General features: G+C 39.1%; 1 protein-coding gene across 5 annotated transcripts in view; it reads left to right on the plus strand.

The window, feature by feature from the left end:
• Positions 1-13,130, plus strand: part of RYR2 (ryanodine receptor 2) — a 545,494-nt gene that overhangs the window by 239,045 nt on the left and 293,319 nt on the right. For all 5 annotated transcript variants that reach the window (XM_084782769.1, XM_084782771.1, XM_084782772.1 and 2 more), the window contains exons 11-12: positions 7,885-7,959; positions 10,077-10,233. In XM_084782769.1, coding sequence (XP_084638895.1) covers positions 7,885-7,959; positions 10,077-10,233 — 232 coding nt within the window. The remainder of the gene's footprint in view (positions 1-7,884; positions 7,960-10,076; positions 10,234-13,130) is intronic.

Here is a 13,130-nt window from a genome sequence, read left to right on the forward strand (position 1 = left end):
ACCCAGCTTCAGCGTTCACCCTCAGGAGGAGGCTGACATGGGGTTGCCTGTCTTAAAGGCAAAGATTAATTTATTGTCTCTGCAGTATTTATAGCAGAAGATGACTCATGCCTTTGAATATGATGTTAGCAACTCTTTCGTGACTATAACAAAATGCCTGACAGAAATGACTTGTGGGAGAACAGTTTTTGTTTGCCTCATGGTTTCAAGGATTCAACATTGGCAGGCAAGGCAAGTTGGCAGGACCACGTGGTAGAGACTCTGCAGGCCCTGGCTGCAGAGTGGGAAACAGAGAAAGTAGGGTGGGATCAGCAATGTCCACTTCCTGTATGCTCCACAGCTCCACAGCCTTCAAAGTAGAACCATATTCTGGGACCAAACATTCAAGACACACGTCTGAGGAGGGTATTTCAGCTCCAAGCCATAACAAATGTCAGGAAACGCAGGATGCTACTGATTTGATTGACTGTAGCAACTCAGTTCAAGCCAACACAATGGAGTCTTTCCTTATCACTATGGAAGGACTGGGCACAAATTCATTGGTATTATCATTTGAGTCCTCAGAAGGCTCTTCCCAGTGGTATAGAGAGTTTATATCATTCTTAATGCCTTCACAGTAGGGAATGCTTTAAGTAATGGAGTCAGGGTCTGGAGACATGGTTCAGCAGTTAAGAGTGCACATTGCTTTTGCAGTGGACCCAAGTTTAGTTTCCACCACCCATGTTGCTTTGTTCCCAACCGCCTGTAGATCCAGCTCCAGGGAATTTGATATCCACTTTCAGGCTTGACAGGAAGACACACACACACACACACACACATACACACACACACACACACACACACACACACACACACCTTAGTCTCAAAACAAAAAGGTGGAGGCACTGACTTCAGCAACCTGCCCAGGTTTGCACAATGAGATGACGCCTTCAGAAAGTTAATAGCAATGAGATATGAAAGCGACTTGCCAACTTCTTGGTGCCCTACAAAAAAAAAAAAAAAAAAAAAGTGAGCTCATGGCTGTAACATCATCTGGAGAAGGTGCCCTCTGCCAGAACTCACCCTTGTAGTCATCAGGGCTCTCCTCGTAGCAACCAGTCTTTTATTAATGATGCTTTATGATCATGTCCTAAAGCTCACTAATTGGAATTGTGTATCCTGTAAAGTTTTATTATGAATAAATACCCCTGTGTCAGGCAGTGAGAGGCTTGTAAAGATTTGTGCTCTCATTAGCATGCTAATATAGTATTTTCTGGGCTTCAGATTCTGAACATGAATACGCTAGCTGTCACAGCACTTGCTTTTTACCCAGAAAATGAGTGGTTGAACAATTGAGATAAGATTTAAATTGTATTTTATGACTCCCAGGACTGAAGGAACTAACTACTTATGTTTCGGTGGACAATGCTATAATAACTGTGAGAAGCTGAATTGATGACATTGTGGGGAGAATTTGTGCTTGGAATACATTTAAATTTCCTCTTACATGGCCTGCCTGAAATATGAGTTCCCTAATGAAGTACATCATACTGAAGGAGAATGTGCTCTGGCACATAATGTGTAGTCAGAAGCCTGGGAGTCTTTAAAGTTGTCTTGAATGAGCTTGTGTAAATGGCTATTACATGTACACTTTAAATTTGAACTTTTTTTGATTTATGATGTAGAAGTTTCTGTTTAAAGTAAAAAATGTGTGGTTAGCACCAGCTCTTGGGTTTTGTGTTTGTATTGTTTTTGTATTGTTTTGTTTTGTTTGTTTGTTTGTTTGTTTTTTCCCAGTTACTCCAGAGGCTGTGGCAGGGGAGCTGAAAACAAAATCCAGTCTGTGCTGCAGGGTGAGTTCAGACTCAGCCTGGACAATTTAGTGGGACCTGTAGCAAGTGAAAGTAGAAAGTGGTCTGGGGACTCAACCCGGTGCTTGAGTGTTTGCCTAGTTGTGTATGAAGTCCAGGCTTGAATCCCCAGTACTGCAAACTATAATAATAACCTTGGAGATGTCAGGAATATTATCAACTTGTATTATTTTTACTTATTTTCCTTCCCCCACGTAGCTATAGCAGTGTAAGGAGGAAAGAGTTTATATCAACCACAGTTCCATATAACGGTTCATCATCAAAAGCAGTGAGGGCAGGAACCTGGACTCGGGAGCTGGTGCAGAGGCCGTGGAGAGGTGCTGCCCACTCACTAGCTTCTCCTTATGACATCCTCAGCATGTTTTCTTATAGAACACCTGCTTAGGGATGAGGGCCCACAATGGACTGGGCCCTCCTACATCAATCACTAATTATAAAAATGTCCTACAGGCTTGTCTACAGCTGGATCTTATAAAGACATTTTTTCAATTGAGCGTCTCTCTTTTCCAGTGACTCTAGCTTCCATCAAGTTGACATCAAACTTGCCAGCACAACATCCATTCATCTTCCTTGAATTTTGACAAATTGCTGCCATTTGCACCAAAGTCCCCGGTGGCATATCCAAGGGCAGTCTTGTATGAGTCTTTTTAACTTCTTCTTCTTTTTTAAAAATTTATTTTAGAGTACCACTTTTTTTTTTGCTTCAATTTGCATATCATTTTTAATAGTCATTGTGTTGTCTGAGTTTAAAGACCTTAATATCATTTGATAAACACCTTGGACTTTATGGTGGTTTGAGCCCCCATGAGCTCAAATATTTGAATGTTTAGTCCTCAGTGGAACTGTTTTATGGGGGATTAAGAAGTATGGCCTTGTTGGAGAGGATTTGCCACTGGGGGTGAAATCTCACTTTGAGATTTCAAAAGTCAATGGCAGGTCCAATTTCTCTGCCTCATGGTTATAGGCTCAGCATATAAGCTCTCAGCCACTGCCTCAGTGCCATGCCTACTAGCCTACTGCCATGATGGTCACGGACCCTAACCTTTGAAACTATGAACCCTAAAATCAAATTCTCTCATAAGTTGTCTTGGTCATGGTGTCCCTTCACAGCACTAGAAAAGTAACTTGAACAGACTTTGAAAAAAACAGACTTTATGGTTTCTGAGTTTCATGCCTGAGACACATGGTGGGTAAAAGTGATACACAGTCCTTTCATAGAATAGGCACACGCCTCCAGATGGACCAAATTTTTAATAAGCTCACCTTTGTGTATTTTGGATGGACCTTAAGCCTTGATTCATTTAGGATTTTGATACTTGCATCAACATTTAGCCTGAAACAGCCCATGGAGCAACAACAAACAAACAAACAAACAAACAACTTCTACACATCCTGTTTATATGGGGGAGTCCACTAAATGACCAAGAGCCTCCAGTCAGCAGTCAATACTTGAAAGGGACCCCAAGTTTCTAAACCCACTGTTGCAACACTTTACAAACACAGACTTCAGTGCAGAAGGACATTTAGGATAAAGCTAAAAGATTTCAGAAAGAAAGGAGGATTTCCTTTCCTTTCAACTTTATGTTTGTGTTTTAAAAATCTGAATTAAATTTACTTTTAGCTGTTTACTCATAAAAAAATTTAAAAAATACTTACTGTTAAGTTGAAATGAAAGTTATGAATCTAGAAGATGTTCGAACAATTCCCCAATGTAAATACATAATTTTACAGCCATACCTATACTATTTGTGTCTTAAATCCCATTTTATTTCCAACCTTGTAATTTCTCTATACCACTCTGTTTAGTCAACATTTGAGGTTCATTATTCAGCACTTTTTTCTAAGCTCATTTAGAACTGCATATATATTTAGGACATATTCATGGTGATTTATTGTTGTACAGAAAGTGCATATCATTTATATTTCTGTATTAGCTTTATTTTCTGTCGCTATGATAAAATACTCTAAGAAATACAACTTAGGGGAAAGGGAAAGTGCTTATTTTAGGGCCCAATTGCAGTTTCTAGTCCACCATGGCTGGGAAGTCACCGTGGCAGGAGCTTGGGAGAACTGGTCACATCAGGTCCATGGTCCACAGAAGAAGGCAATGAGTGTGTGCCTTTGCTGACTCATGTCTCTCCTCTTGACTGTGGCTGTGACATTACCAGCTGCTTCAAGTCCGGCCCCCTCCCTGACTTCCCCACAAGGATGGGCTGTGCCTGGACTTGAGAGCCAAATGGTCCCCCTTTCCCCTTGAGATGCTTCAGTCAGTGTGCTGTCTCACAGTAATAGAGAAAAAGGAAGCCGACTCCTCTCTCTTTGATCCTCCCATACATCTGAGAGCCGTCTTTCTGCTTTGTATTGGTTTGGTTTGTTCTTCTCTTCCAACAAGAATTCTTTCTTTTGTTATCATTTTTTTTTGAATAATTGAGGAATTGTAGGCTATATGCTTTCAGAGTCTCCATGTGAGGAACACACATTATGATATGGTCATATCTTCATTTTGTTCTATGTACAGTAAATCTTTGATTTCTTTTGATCCTGGTAAAGTTTATTTATTTTCTAAATGGTTAGGTTTTTAAAAATTGCATTTCTGAATTTTACTGTTAGCCATCAGAAAAAAATAACAATGTGTCTAGGGGGTTAGGGAGATGGCTCAGAGGTTAAGAACACTGTCTGTTCTTGCAGAAGACACAGGTTCATTTCCCAACACCCTCATGATGGCTCACAGCTGTCTGTGTTTCCAGTCCCAGGGAATCTGATGCCCTCTTCTGCCCTCTGTGGGTACCAGGAACACATGTGATGCAAAGCATATGTGCAGGGAAAACACCTATATGCATTAAACAAATCTTTTTAAAAAGTGTATCTAGAACACTGCTCTTTGTGGGGAAACACAAGACTTTTATTAAAGTCAGACTTTCTAATCTCTACTATCTATCTATCTATCTATCTATCTATCTATCTATCTATCTATCTATCCAGCTATCTACCTATTATCTATCTGTATATCATCTATCTATCTATATATCTATCATCTATCTATCATAAACCATCTATCAATCGTTATCCATCTGTCTGCCTTTTGTCTTTCTCTCTACCTACCTATCTCTTATTTCTATCATCTATCAACTTCTGTCTGCATCTATCTGTCTGTCTGTCATCCATCATAATTCATCTGTCTCTATGTCTATATCTATGACCATCTAGCTATAATCTATCTGTCTACCTATCATAATCATCATCATCATTTGTGCATGTACACACAGTGAAATAGATTATATAGATAGTTTTTCATTTATTTTTTTAAGCATACACTTGGAGACTTTGATTTTTTTTTTTTAGCTTGAGTGGTTTCTTTGCTTTGAATTTTCCTAAAGCTGCAGAAGTGTTTCTATTATATAACCAAGGTTAAGAACCACAGCGAAATAGCTAATATAGCCCCACACACCTCAAAATGTCAATCTGCAGATTATGCTTCATCCAGGGACTTAGGAAGAATATCGACGTATAGGTTTCACCCTGGACTTTAACCAGAAATTCTAGTCATGGGGCCAGCTTGGGCCTTAAGTTGAATTTGGGGAAAATTCTATCTCACCAAAGGTTAAGAATTATTCACCCGCATCAGTGGTGCTGTAGTATGGTTGTTTTTGTCTCATAAGGGACATTAAACAGTGTGATAGGAAGTTTTGCTTGTACCAACCTGTGGGAGGCTCTTCTTGGCATTTAGTTGGTAGAGAGCAGATTGTTGTAAATATTTTATAGTTCAGGGAACATCCCCTGCAGCCAAGATATGCCCAACCCCACTCCGCAGGTGTACTGCCAAGGGGATACCATTCTAAACCATGGCGTCCAAGTCTTGGCTCTTCATTGGACTCAGCTGAAGACTTTAAAAAGAGCCACACCCCACATCTACTTTACTGTCCACTGGTGGAGGTGGAACATAGTACTTTTGATAGTCTCTCCTGTGATTATTGTCTACAGTCATGTCAGAAAGCCACTGCTGTTAATAGTGTTCACGGGTGCATCTAAAACCCTCTGGTCACGATGGACATCTGAGGATGGTCCCGAGCCTGGTGATACATCCTAAGAAGTGAAGAACCAGGCATTGTGGCTCCTCCTGATGGTTGCGTTATTACAGGAAGTGGGTGACATGAGTTTCTTAAATATTATTATGAAAAAAATCTAAATTGAGTAAGCAGCTATATTTAGAGGTAGATTTAGAAGCAAAGGACACCATGAAGCTGGAGAGATGACTCCATGGTAAGAGCTCTTGCTGTTCTTGTAGCAAGTGTGAGCTCAGTCCTCAGCATATTCTCACACTCACAACCACTTATAAGTCTAGCACGATGGGGATACAGCTAGAAAAAAACATCCAGAATATAAAAAGTTCTATGGAACAAATGGGGCAGAATTTTTTTATAAAATAATATTAGAAAGGGGAAAAGCAACACAAAACAAACAACATGAAAAAAGCAAACACTCCACGGAAGTCCAAGAGGAAGAGAGAGAGAGAGCAGAGTGGTGGGCACTCCCTTAGAAAAAAGGATATCTAACCAATATGCACATATTAGTTAAATCTTGATGAAAGCCACAGAAAAAAATTTTGTGAGATAATTTAGAAAATCTGCAAACTGATGGGATGGTTTGTAATATCAATATTTTTACAGGTTGCCTGTGGAGGGGTAATTAGAAGCTGTAAGCTAGGTTGGTCCTATGTTGATAATTGTAGTTTTGAAGTGTGTGTGTGTGTGTGTGTGTGTGTGTGTGTGTGTGTGTGTGTGTGTGTGTGTATGTGTGTGTATTTGAGAAATTCCACAACAAAGAATGAAGAAGGGCGTCAAAAAGGTTAAGGAGGAGACACAGGCAAGATGGTGCTAGAAGCCTGGCCTGGACAGCAAGAGGTTTCAAGTGTCTTTTCACAAGAAGCCTGTCGGAATGGTGACGGGAAGGTTGTTTGATGGTCATAGCAAACTCCATTTCAATAGAGAAGCATGTCTGGGGATGAGATTGGAGAACAGTCAGCAGGTCAGTGTTGTGAGACAGAGAGGGAGGCTGGAGAGGAGGGGTAGTGCATTGTAGTTACACACCCTAGAGAAGAGGCTGAAGCCCTGAGGAAAGCCACAAGTGTGTTCACAAGCCTTGCTTTCCTTGAAACAGTGTCGAAGGGTGGTCACAGAGACCAGTTTGGCTAGTTTATGTAAGTTTCTTGACATCTTAAAATTATTGGGAGTGTTTTCCCATTTGGGTACATGTGGCAAACATCCCAAGATGCACTTTTTTGTGCTTTTTTTGTTTATGCATATGTGTGAATTAAATATCAAAGATTTTATTTCTACTTACATATTTTTGCGTATGTGCATGCATATGTGGCTGCCTGTGGATGCTAGAAGAGGATGTCAGCTCCCCTGGTGCTGGAGTTACAGGCAGCTGTGAGCCGCACAACATGGGTACTAGGGACCAAACCTGGGTTTCCTGGAAGAGGAGCAAGTGCTCTGACCCATTGCTCCAGCTCCATCTGCTTATAGTTTGTCATATATTGTCAGTTCGGTATAAATTGCAGATGACTGTATTAAAATACTAAGAATCAGTAATCTCACATTTCTTGGAAGTATTTTAAGTAATGAAAGCCAAATTTAGAGCAGTGAACAGTTACATGCACATCTTTACATAACTATATATAAAACCACTCCTAAACTGGTAAGTGTGTACTTTCACAGACCAAAGTTTGGTAAAAATAATTCCTATGGAAGGAGATTATGGGGAAGGATTGGTATTATAGAGGGAAATGATAGTGAGAGAATATGTTTAAATAAATGCTTATCGAGGAAGAATTTATGTTGATCACTGTTACACTTATTTTTATTTCCAGCTGCGTTATCTCCTGCCTCACAATAAATCCGTAATTGTTTGTTTGAAACAATTGTTGAAAAAAGGCTATTCCATACCCTGATTTCTTTCAATTTGCTTAAAGGACAGAGTTCAAAGAATGAAACCTGTTAAACTCAAACCTAAACTTTTTTTTCCATGTCAACAGAACAGTTCATTACGAAGGTGGTGCCGTATCAGTTCATGCACGCTCCCTCTGGAGGCTGGAGACCCTAAGAGTCGCGTAAGTTGAACTTCTGAACCTGCCCTAAGGTTCTGAGGGTACAAAATGGCCAGGGCCTTTGGTTTCCAACTCAGGGTGAGATGGTTCTGTTAACAACTCCAACAGCAAGCAGCATGGAGGACAAATGTGGTGCCCAACTATTTGTTTCTCTTTTTTCCTTTCTGCCAATTCTGTCTGTCTTGATTCACCAGGCACAAGACCCTTGAGTAGCCATATTTCATACATTCCTACAGGCTGCCTTTGTCTTTCATCTCCTCTGCTTTGTGACATCATTTCACCCCACACCCAGTGTCTTCCCAACATAAAGTGCTGCTAGAACAGAGGAATGTCAGGTTTGGAAGCAGGACAAGTTATCACAAGCCTGTCACTCATCTGAAGTCTGAAGGATTGTGGACTTAAACTTCTATAGGTGCAGGTGGATGTGAACGACTCAGCAGCTAATCTGCAGAGCTTATTATAGACTTTACTTACAAGTAGCTTGATACTGGAGTGCTAAATTCTGGATGGTAGTAAATTCACGGTAGCAGTAAGAATTCAGATGCTCATACATGCACACGTACTTCTGTTATGTTTAGGAGGCCTAGTGGCACTCAGAGGAAGGACAGCAGGCTGCCAAGAAGAGACTTGATACCCTATGAGCATATACAGGGGGAGGAGGTCCCCCTCAGTCACAGTCATAGGGGAGGGGAGTAAGGGGAAAATGGGAGGGAGGGAGGAATGGGAGGATACAAGGGATGAGATAACAATTGAGATGTAATATGAATAAATTAATGAAATATATTTAAAAAGAAGTTATCTGAAGAGTGCCTTATAGTCGATTTAAACTAATGCTGCATTACTGATGAAGGTATAGCTTTAAGCTGTTTTAAACTAAACTAAGATATCAGATACAATTTTAAAAACTAATTGGAAGGTTTAGTCTTTGTTTAAAATGTACTAAGTTGTCAATGTATTTTCCTATAATATTGCACTCTAAAGGAAGTTATTGCTGTAGGATACTGACTCCTTGGGTGAGAGCCAGGACTGTTTTTGCTAGAATCAATGAACATAGATTTCTAAATGTGAGCTAGCTGCATATTTAGTAATAAATACAATAATTTAGTGTCTACAGGCATTTTACTTAGACATCTCAAACGGTAACCATAGACAACTTGGTGCATTCTCGATTAATGGTATCCTAAACAGTTTAAACAGATGGGTGGAAAATAACTTGCTGTGTATTAAAGGCACAATGTTTTTGTTTTTTGTTTTTCTTTTGTTTTTTGAGACAAGGTTTCTCTGTGTATCCCTGGCTATCTTGTAACTTGTTCTGTAGACCAGACTAGCCTTGAATTCAGAGATCTGCCTGCTTCTGCCTTGTGAGTGCTGGAATTAAAGACATGCGCCACCACACCCAGCCTCAAGAAGTGATGCTTTAAAATTAAATGGTTTCATCTCTGCTTTCTAAACAATCAAGTGAGAATAAATACAGTTGTGAGTCAACATTCACCTTCATTTTCTTAAAGACCCTCAAGTTCCTCTCCATGGATAGAATGCTTGGTGCTGTGCTTTCTCATTTGTGGTAGTCTCTTGAGAGATTTTACCTCAGGGTGGCGTGTTTCTGTGATTGCCTGAGTTTTCCTACTTCCTCTAACATTCACCTCAGCAAGAAGTTCTTATAAACTTTTATATTGTTCTGTTAGTCCATAACAACAAAATTCCATATTCACAATATTTAATGTGTAATAATTAAGACATGTCTTTGATATGAATATTAAGTTATTAAATCTACCTAAATAGCAGTACTTTTGATACTTTTTCAACCTAAATGTGAGGTTTTATTAGATATGCATCTATATCATAAAGCTAAGCTGCCTTTTTATAATATATAAAGTAAGGGAAATATTATAGGTATGTATTTAAAATCCTTTCTCTCTCAAGCATAAAAGATGTGTGCTTCCCTCCAGTTTTCTCAGTCTGTCTCCTCCTTTTTCACCTGGTTCTCAGATGTTTGTACATACAGACATGTAGCATAGATGTCTGTACATACTACTTACACATGTGTGCACACACATGCAGAGTCATACTCATACTTTTCAATGGCTGCTTCTCTGATGGTGATGTGGTTGTTCGGTCAGGTGGAGTGGAAGTCACATAAGATGGGGCCAGCCATTCCGACTCCGGCATGTCACAACAGGAAAGTACTTAAGCCTCATGGAAGACAAGAACCTTCTACTCATGGACAAAGAAAAAGCCGATGTAAAATCAACGGCATTTGCCTTCCGGTCTTCCAAGGTAAGATGGACGGTGTCATTTTGGGATTTCTGACCATGTGGCTTTGCTCTGTTTCTTTGATAATGAGAACTGAGGAGGAAAGATTTCTCTTCCCAACATCTCTCTTCATTATGTTAGGAATTGGCCAGGATAGCCTGCTGGCTTCATACTTTCCATATTTAGTTAAAACATTCCCTCCATCTCCTTCTGGATTTCTTTTCTCTTCTTCCTTCCTTCCTTTTTTTCCTTTTCTTCCTTCCTTTCTTCCTTTCTTCCTTTCTTTCTTTTTTAATATAAAGTTTTATATTTTTCCTTTTATTGAAAAAATATTTTCTCAATAATATATCCTGATTATGATTTCTCCTCCCTCGACTCCTTCCATTTCCTTCTCCACTCCCCTCCCATTGAGATATACCCCTTTCTGTATCTTATTGGAAAATAAATGGGCTTCTAAGGGATAATAATATAAAATAAAATATAATAAGATAAGACAAAAATCAATACATCAAATTGGACAAAACAAACAGAAAGGGCCCAAAGAACAGATACATACATGGAAACTTACTCTTTTGCACACTCAGGGATCTCATAAAAACACTAAACTGGAATCCACACTATATATGCAAAGGACACATAGAGTAGAAAGGGAGAGATTAAAAGTATATAAATAGAAAATTTTTAAGAGATAGGATAAAAGAGAAAGAAACAAAGAAAGAAAGAAAAGAAAAGAAAGAAAGAAAGAAAGAAAGAAAAGCCCTGACATGACATGGTGAGACAAGAACCCTCCAGTGGTGCCATTGAATTTCTTTTCTGTTGGCCATCGACTGCTGGGCACACATGCAGCCTGTCCTTAGGGACAGTTTGCTTCCCTAGTAAGATGCCCTTGGAGGAAACTAAATTGTCATTTGCAAGTAGTTATCACTGGAGACAGCTTCAAGCTTAGGGATAGGGCCATGTGTCCACTTCTTCTTTTCAGCTCTAGGACCCCATCTGGTGCAGGCATGTGAATTCCCCCATGCATGCTGCCTCAGTCTCTGTGAGTTCATAAGAACCTTGATCATGTTGATTTAGAGGGTTTTGGTTTCTTGATGTCTTCCATCCCCTCTGGCTCTTACACTCTTTCTGCCCCCTTTACCAGAGTTTCCTGAACCCTGAGAGGAAGGATTTGATGGAGACATCCTGTTTAGGGCTGAGTATTGTAAGGTCTCTCATTCCCTGCATACTGTCTAGCTGTGGGTCTCTGTATTATCCCCATCTGCTGCAGGAGGAAGCTTCTCTGATGATGGCTGGGCAAGGCACTGATCAATATGTATTGCAGAACGTTATTATGAATCATTTTATTGCTACTTTTAAAACATACATTATTATTTGGGTTTACCCTGGTTCTCTGGTTCTTGGGTCACCAAGCAATAGAGAATCGGTTCCATCTTATGGAGTGTGCTTTAAGCTAAATCTGATATTTATTGGTTATTCTTATAAGCTTTGTGCCCCATTGCACTAGATATCTTGCAGGCAAGGCAGTACTAAAGATCAGAGGATTTCTGGGTGTATTGATGTTTACATTTCTCCTTTGGTAGCACATAAAGTACCTAAGTATGTCAAAGATGCTAATCCATAGAGGTGAAGGCTCTATGTCGACACCAACTTGACTTCATGTTCAGTAAGCACAATATCAGTTTCTGGAGTGGACACCTTGTCTTGTCCCTGCTTTTAGTGGAATTGCTTAGAGTTACTCTCTATTTTAGTTGATGTTGGCTATGGGATTTCTGTGAACTGCATTTATTATGTTGAGGTATGCCCCTGTATCCCTAATCTCTCCATGAGTGTTGGATCCATTTTCAAAGGTGTTTTTGTATCTAATGAGACAATAATGTGGTTTTTGTCTTTCAGTTTGTTGATATAGTGGAGTACATTTATTGATTTATGTACGTTGATCCATCCCTATATCTCTGGGATGAAGCCAACCTGATTATGATGGATGATCTTTTTTATGTGTTCTTGAATTTGGTTTGCAAGTATTTTATTGAGAATTTTTGCATCTATGTTCATAAGGGAAATTGGTCTGAAATTCTCTTTCTTTTGTGGGGTGGGGTAGTCTTTATGTGATTTGGGTATCAGGTTAACTGCAACCTCATAAAATGTATTGGGCAATGTTTCTTCTGTTTCTATTTTGTGGGATCATTTGAGGAGTATTGACATTAACTCTTCTTTTAAAGTCTGGTAAAATTGCTGAGACCATCTGGCCCTGGGTTTCGTTTTTGTTTTTGTTTTGTATTGTTTGTTTGGTAGAGTTAATTAATGCTTCTATTTCATGAGGGGTTATATGTTGGTTTAAATTGCTTATCTGATCTTGATTCAAGTTTGGAATGTAGGATATATCAAGAATTTATCCATTTCTCTTAGATTTTCCAATATTGTAGAATATAGATTTATTTAAATATGTTCTTATGATTCTCTGGATTTCCTCACTGTCTGTTATGTTCCTATTTTCACCTCTAGTTTTATTACGTTTGGATATTCTATCATTGCCTTTTAGCTAATCTGGATAAGGGTTTACCAATCTTACTGATTTTCTCAAAGAAATTACCTTTGTTTCATTGATTCTTTGTTTTGTTTCAGAGCTTTCAGTTGTGCTATTAAGTTCCTAGGATAAGATCTCTCCAATTTTTTTATGGAGACACTTAGTGCTATGAATTTGCCCATTATAACCAAGTTTGTTGTGTATTCATTTTCAGTCAATTCTAGAAAATCTTTAACTTCTTGTTTAATTTCTGTCCCCAATTTATGTTCAGTAGAGAGTTGCCCATGAGTTTTTAAGCTTTCTGTTGTTTCGGGTTTTTAAAAACGATTTTATTTATTATTATGTATACAGTGCTCTATCTATATGTACCCTGCATGCCAGAAGAGGGCCTCAGATC

The sequence above is a fragment of the Acomys minous genome, assembly GCF_964271855.1.
Source record: "Acomys minous genome assembly, chromosome: 5".
Taxonomy (NCBI): domain Eukaryota; kingdom Metazoa; phylum Chordata; class Mammalia; order Rodentia; family Muridae; genus Acomys; species Acomys minous.